Source organism: Galeopterus variegatus, unplaced genomic scaffold, assembly GCF_000696425.1.
Source record: "Galeopterus variegatus unplaced genomic scaffold, G_variegatus-3.0.2 Scaffold3202, whole genome shotgun sequence".
Lineage (NCBI taxonomy): Eukaryota > Metazoa > Chordata > Mammalia > Dermoptera > Cynocephalidae > Galeopterus > Galeopterus variegatus.
The window spans coordinates 182,387-190,171 of NW_007729313.1; the positions used below are offsets into that span (position 1 = coordinate 182,387).

Here is a 7,785-nt window from a genome sequence, read left to right on the forward strand (position 1 = left end):
CTGTATGTGGGATCCGAACCCTCGGCGGGAGTGCCGCCGCGCTTCCCAAGCGGCACACTGTAGCAGCGCGCCACCGGGCCGGCCCTTTTTTAGCTTTTAAAACTATAAAAAGAGAGAGAGAGAGAGAGAGAGAGAGAGAGAGAGAGAGAGAGAGAGAGAGAGAGTGTGTGTGTGTGTGTGTGTGTGTGTGAGTGTGTGTGTGTGTAGTTTTTTGGATTTTCCTTAAAGAAATTGTCACTTTATATTGATTGAGATTACATACAAACCCTTGGAATTTTTCCACAGTTCATCTTAGAGCAATGTTTTATCCTATGTATTTATCATTCTCCAGAAACTGGAGTTTGAAAGAAAAATCATAGCACCATGTGTTTCCCAAGATGGTCAGACATACGCAGTGGGGAAGATTGCTCATGAAAGATGACGTAACAGCATAATCAGGGCCTCCTTGCTGGTCTTAATTCAGGAATGTTTATGTTTATCATTTGGGGGTTGTGATGGCAACAGAAGGGCGTTAACGCCAAGATTATTTTCAAAATAAGATTTGACTGTGCCATGTAATCATGAGAAGGGGTGTTGATGCAGGAAGACTAATTTTCCCATGTGGCTGCTGTAGTTGGTCTTACCACACTTTGAAGTCCTCTCCCACCACTGAGTGTTATGTAGTCTTCCTCAGCCCCAGGGAGCTGCTCTATCATGGTAAGTACCAAGAGAATAGCTTTACAAAGGCACTTCAAGTGTACTTTGTCCCATGGTATGGGCCTTGGAGATAGAATTATAGTGAAACCAGTGGTATGGCTTCTACAAAGGGGCTAACAAATCAGAGACTGGCAATACCAGAAACCTAGTGGTCTTCAAAATTTGATGTGCTTCATCATTGTTTGTGGTGCTTTTAAAAAATAGGTGCCTTCAATACCCCATCTCCCTGTCACATAACTCCCCCACCCCCAACACACACCCACCCACACACATACACATACACCCACCATACACCGTACACACAGGACAGTTGGGATTCAGTATGTCTGGTGTGAACATTTGTATTTTTGTCAAGTGCACCATTTGATTCTGTTGTGTTCCAAAGGTTGACAACCCATGCATAACCTATGTAAGGTCAGGTTCTTTGATGTTTCTGGTTTTGATTTTCTTTTATATAAAATCATAAGGATGGCAGTGTCCTCCTGGGGCACTCACAATCTAGCCTTGATCTTTTCTGGCATTCTCTGGATTATAGTTTGTAAATTCAGATAAGTACCTGGGACGTGGGCGTTGTGTGTGAGTGACTGCATTATGGAATTAGTGACATGTGACTTTTACTATTGCTGTTGTTCTCTTGCTTGTAGAAATGTGGGAGACCTTTAGCTTATTTTACAAGTCTCAGTGCCATAGCACTTTCTGGTGCTCAAGTTCTCTTCCCTTTCATGGTCAGTGAATGACTCCAGGAGTTATATAGTTTCAGAATTACAGAATTTTTGGCCTGTTTCTTGTACAATTGAATATCTGTTTTGTTTTTTTTTTTAATTATAAGGTTAATTGTTTACTGTGTCATAGAGTGATATTGGTAAACCACCCATAGCTATTTCTGTTAAATGAGAGAAAAACACCTCATAGACTGTTGGCTTGAGTCTAGTAAAACATGCTGCTCTGAAAGTTTAGTCAGGTTGTTTTACCTTAGAAAAGGAGGTGAGGGGGTTGGAAATTTGAATACTAAATAAGATACTATAGCTTATATCTCTGATTATTATTTTAAATGTGTGTTAGAGGTCATAATTGATGCCTTGCTAGGTGTCTTAGGAAAAAGTGTTTCAACTATTGTTTCTCTCCAGGTGAAAAGGAAGGGGAAAAAGGTATCTGATAGGGATTTCTTTTTTCTGATGAGATGATTTATCATGTTGGTTTCACCTCGATCACTTCATTGATTATGCAGAGGTGGTGGCATCTGATGTGGTTCTGTGTGAATGCTGTCATGTAAGGTTGAATTTGAAGGCCTCATTTCTTTCCTCACTTGTCACCTTTTTTCTTCCCTGTCATTCCATTCAATCCTGTGTAATTAAGGATGATTAGGTGTTAAGATTGAGTGGAACTAGATAAGCTAATGACTAATTCCTCACAGCCAAACTTTGAACTGAACAGATGCACTAGATGCGAGGAATATAAAAGTACCCTGTAGTGCAAAATGTAATTATACAAGATGGGAAGGTTGGGACAGTGCAGAGCAGACATAATGGCACATCCCAAAGTACCTGGCTTTTGGAAACGTGCATATATTTTTAAACCATGTTAAGAAGAAAAATTAACTATCAGAATACATACATATGAGACACGTGAGCCTGACTGCACAAAACAGCTTTAGTTTTACCTGAGACCCTCCATGGACGTACTGGGGTTAGTAAACACCTCCAGGTACAAACAAACACCTCCATGTACAATAATGCTTGCTGCCTTTTTTGGGGGGAAATATCTCTTGGACTAGCTTCTGGAGGACAAACGCAGCCTTTGTCTAGAGAATTTTAAGGCTTTGCCATTCATTTCTTGAGGAATATGCTGAAAATTAGGATTAAAAAAAATTTTTTTTAACGCAATTTACTGGCACAGAGATGGTACTTACTAAGTACTCATTGACAGATTCCTCTAGGGGGTATTTATGAAAACATTACATTTTAAGGACTCAAATCACTTCCTTTTCTTTGATTTCATCACTTAGACGAATACCTTGCATTACTTTTCCTTTTAAGACAAATAGGTTGAAAGATTTAGATTGTTATTATTTTTAACCTGGCTAACTTTAGGAAAAAAAATCTCAAGCAAAATCTAAAACCTTCTTTGTTAATGTAATTGGTCAGTTGTGCATTAAGTGTTGTGTTCCTCCATTATATTTTTGTGCAGATTAAGAACAGGAGGTAAACGCATGAGGATATTTCGATGCAGTGATAATCTAAAAGGACTTCATTTTAAATGAATATTTTTGAGATCCAAGATAATGGCTTTTTTTCTTTTTTTAAAAAAGTGATTGACATTGGTTTTTCTTTGAAATGTGTCCATAATGAAGCTGTTGTCCCTTTGGTGACCTGTCCCTTTTTTCTGGTTGATTAATGTTTATAGGACTAGCTGTGTGACCTCATTCTCAACGTTTTTGGTATAAGTTTTGGATATCTCCAGCTGTTAATTATAGGAATGAGTCTTTGCCTAGCACGAAACCTAACAGTAATCATTTTATTACCCTGTTACCTTAATGTAACCTTTTCCAAGTATCCTATCATCTTAGAAAGCCTGAAACTTTTCTATAATCATTTGATTTTTCTCTTGCTCCCAGGCAAAACATTCAACATTTCATTTAAACATCTTTTAAGGTTTCTTGTTTTTAAAGCATGTTAAGACAAAAAAGGTAACTATCAGATTGCACTTGGGTACTCACAGAAGGAGGTATTCATGCTTACACTGGATAGGAGGGGTTTGACAAACTTTGTTAGATCACGTCTTAAGACAAAATCTTGGTAAAAGAAGTCATGTACAAATGTGAGGACTCAGTCTATGTCACATAGGGGGTCTATTTGAATCTGCCAGTTTGACCCTTAGAAACACTTGCTTCAGTTCCCGGATGTTTCTGACAACCTTTCCACCTTCTACCCAACCTGTTCTTTGAGTCTTCAACTAAGAGTATTACTTTAAGAAAGTGCTTCTTGAAAAGCTGATATTGTATTAGTTTATATTGTATACTATTGTATATTGTATTCTTATACATCTCTGTAACTACCTTAGTTAAAGTTAAAAGGGGAAGGAATTGGACTCATTATTAAGAAGTGTCCAATGTTTCTTGCAGATGGTCGTGGAAACTGAGAAGTGCAGCATCTCCATGAAGATGGCGTCGCCCGAGGACGTGAGTGAAGTGCTGGCTCACATCGGCACCTGCCTGCGGAAGATATTTCCTGGCCTCTCTCCAGTGTGAGTTCCCCAGGGAAGGGTGAGGAGAGCATGGAGCTTGTTCTTCTGCAAAATGGCAAATGCGAAAACGCCTTCTTTCTGCTCCTTTGCTTACTTCCTTTCTTGGAGTTTCTTCTCTTAAGCATTGAATATCAAAGTCCTAACCCAAACCCTCGTGTTTCGTGTCCAAGGTTTTCTATATCTCTGTGCCTTATTCTTTAAAGAGCCTGTGTGATGAAGGGATTTGGCAATCCTTTATCTTCTGCTCACAAGACTAAGGCAGAAACCTTTTTAATATAACTTCAGATTTACCCTACTGTGAACTTTACTTACAGCTATTAGCAAATTGCCAGGGGCCGAATGCTTTATACAAAGGCGTTATATAGAGTATTAATGAAGTGAGAGAGAGTGGTCTTTATTTTTTTTTGTTAGAGAAAAATCTAAAAAAACTAAACTAATCTAAAAATTAGCCTCTTTCATTTTCCTCCTAGTTTTCTGAAATACACATTAGGAGTATTAGTAAATTTTGTTCATGCATGCCCTTATATTTTTTTATTAAGTGTTGTTAGTCAGGATTATGTGCTCGAATATCAGTTTGTATTTGGGGAGTGCATGAGTTGTGGGAATGAGGGAATTAGCTTGTCTGAGGTGAAAAGGCAGAGAGATGATTATGTTAGAAATCTCCCTAAAATAATAGTTTGTAGTCAGAATACCTTCCTCATGATACACAGATTGCAGAAAATCTCCCTTTTGTTGCTCTCCCTGACGGCTGAAGTGTATCCTGGGGAGGTCGGGAGGCCTCATGTAGACACATGTAGGATGGCTCGCTGTGGACCTTGCTTGCTGGGGTGGGAGGGGAATTTTGGGGGCTATTGCCCTTCTTGGAACATGTCCCTACAATGTCCACCTGCAAATTAAGAGCAAGAAAACCTAGCCTTTCAGTCTTTTAAACCTTTTGGGTGCTAGAACTGGCTCAATGGGGTTAGGACCTTCCTTTCTCTTTGGCCATAGGAGACCTGCTTGGTTCTCTATACAGCTCTTCACTGGGTTCTCTCTTTTCTGCATTTCATGGAGGGTAAACAGACCACAATGGAGGGGCTAGCCCTGTGTTTGTTGGTTCACCTGGGCTTCCTCCCTTCTGAAGCTTGAGCCTCCCTTTCCTCCTCTGAGCATCAGGGCAGCTGGTTGCTGAGGGAGCTAAGCATACCTGGCCTCATGTCAGAGGAGTGGAGGGGTGAGTGGGGGCTGCACTCTGACTGGAATTACAGGTATCGTGAAGGCAAGGCCCTGCTGGCCTCCAGTCACACACACTCGAGTGTGTGGAGGAGAGATGTGGACCAGGAGCAGGTGGTCGGAGGAGGTGGGGAATGAATCAGTAGTCGTAGTGGAGAAATACCCAGAAGTAAAACTGTCTTAGGAAGGGTTTCCACATCATCCTGAAAGCCACCAGAGAACTACCTGGGGTAATCCTGAATTAGCAATAACCGCAACTCATTTTCTTTAAACCGTATTTTAGTAATGTGACTTTGTACATACGTTTCCTTATAAAGTCCTCTCTTTCATTACAAATTAGCACCGATGAAATAAGAAAATTATTAAGCACAGGCTTATTTAGCAAGAGCTTATAATACCGTGAACATTAAAGACACTTCAGAGCAATATTTAGAATCTCTATTTTCTTTAAAATGCAGCTTTATGGGTTTAATATTCTAGGAATTTGGGGGAAATTACCAGTTTTACTTTTGGTTTGGATACTTCCACTTTTTTTCTCCAGAGAACATTGAGTGAGAATAGTGTTTCTACCTATATTTTGTAGTTAACTTTTTGTTAAAATCTTCAGGCAACTGATATTAAACAACAAATAATAAATAACCCTCTCTGTTTCTAGAGAGGCAGTTAGTTACTGCATATATGTTGGTTTCTAAACCCATGGCCTCCACCTCACCCTGATCTTCATCTCCACCTCCCATCTCTGCACAGGTGTCCCCAAGCACCTCAAGTCAGTGTGCCCCAATCTGAACTCCTCACCTTTCCCCCTAAAACCTGCCTGTATTCTGTATTCTATCTCAGTTAATGGCTTTGTTATTCACATAGTCTCATAGGTTAAGAGCTGAGCCATGCTGATCTCTTGGTCCTTACTCTCACATTTAATTAGTTGCTAAGCTCTGTTTGTACTTGCTTATTATCTCTTGGTCTGGACCTTTCTCTTTCTTTTCATGTCCCCTGCCTTTGTTCAGACCGTCTCGTGTCCTCCTGTGCAGCATCTTTCCAGCTAGTCTCTGTGCCTCTGGTTCTTCCCTTTGCAAGCGATCCTTCAGACTGTCACCAGACTACCTTCTATAATTCAAATGGTGTCTGTTCCTCACACAAGCTCACTAATGGATAACCTTCCTGATAAAGTCTCAGTTGTGTAGCTTGGCATAGAAGACCATTGCTTTCCAGCCCCATAGTCCAGCTTATTCTTGAACACAACCAGGCTCTTTCATATTTTCAGCACCTTTATATGGGCTCCTAATCCTGACAAGTTCCTACTGCAAAAGACATAGCTCAGATATCCTCTCATCTGTAAAGAGTTTGTTTATTCATGTTTCTGAAGAAATTTGCGATCACTTCCTATACTAGCACATATCACATTGTGTTATGTTTACTTATATATTATACATTTAATGAGGGTTTTTTTTTGAGTTTCTAGTATGTGCTTGGCAGGGTGCTAAGTGTCAGGATCCCTGTGAACATGGTCCCTGCCCACATGGAACTTATTCTTCCACTCAGGGAAACAAACCCCCAAAGAGGGAAATATGTAAATGAAGTACCTGTAAATTTGAATAAGTGCTTTGAGGGAAGTCAGTGGGACTAACATAAAGAGTAAATTTCTGTCTTCAGTGACCTCCCTGTGGTTATGATGACTTGAACAGACCTAGTGGGAGAGAAGGAGCCTGTCATATGAAAAGGAGGCAAAGAACATTTCCTTCCAGGGCCTTTGCCGTGCTGTTTCTTCTGCCTACGAAAGAGTTGGTGTCTTTGAGGTTCTGAAGATAACCAGTTTGGCTGGAGTGTAATGAAGCACAGACATGGGAGGGGAGAGAGTGGTGCAGGATGAGGCTGGAAGCAGGCTCTGGCCGGCTGAGGTGTAGCCCCATTGCCAAGAGTTTGGAATTTGGTAGTATATCACTGGGAAGTTACTGTAAGCAGGCCAGGGGTATGACATGAATTCTAATATGATGGTACTTCAGAAAGTTTGTGGAAAAATAGAAATAAGAAAACCAATATAAATCTTCCCATGAACTTTTTGAAGGCCCTTTTATATTTTAAATCATTTTTGCTGCTAGAGAGAATGGGCCGGCTGGGGCAAGAGGAGAAGTAGAAAGCTAATTTGGACTCTTGTAGTAATGTAGGCAAGAAATGACTGTGGCCAGGAGTAGGAGTAGCATGAGAGAGTGAGATAAGAGGGGATCGGTGTAAGATTTATTTTGGATGCAGGACTTACTGATGGATTAGGTAGGTGTGAGTAAAGGCAGTGAGGAAAAAGAAGAACCAGGGATTCTGGTTTAATAATTTGGTGACAAATGGCTACCTTTCCATGAGATGGAGAAGTCCTAGGGCATGTGTGGGGGCAAGTTTATTTTGGGAAACCCTCCCCAGCCATTTTGTTTTAGGCAGGTAAGATTTAAGATCTAGAACGTCTAGGTGGGGTTATCAGGTAGGCAGTTAGATCTATGAGGATGGAGATTGGAGGAGAGGTCTGGAGATGGACGTAAGGTGAGAGTCATGAGCGTCAAGATGATCTTTAATGCATGGCTGTTGATGAGGTCACCTAGAAAGAGATGTGGAGCTAGAAGAGAAGACGTCTTGGGAATGAACCCAACA

The 7,785-nt window shown here is 40.6% G+C and overlaps 1 protein-coding gene across 1 annotated transcript in view; it reads left to right on the plus strand.

Annotated features, from left to right (window-relative positions):
* Nucleotides 1-7,785, plus strand: part of LOC103600048 (leucine-rich repeat-containing protein 16A) — a 194,580-nt gene that overhangs the window by 136,415 nt on the left and 50,380 nt on the right. Inside the window, exon 5 of the mRNA XM_008584277.1 lies at nt 3,818-3,939. Coding sequence (XP_008582499.1) covers nt 3,818-3,939 — 122 coding nt within the window. The remainder of the gene's footprint in view (nt 1-3,817; nt 3,940-7,785) is intronic.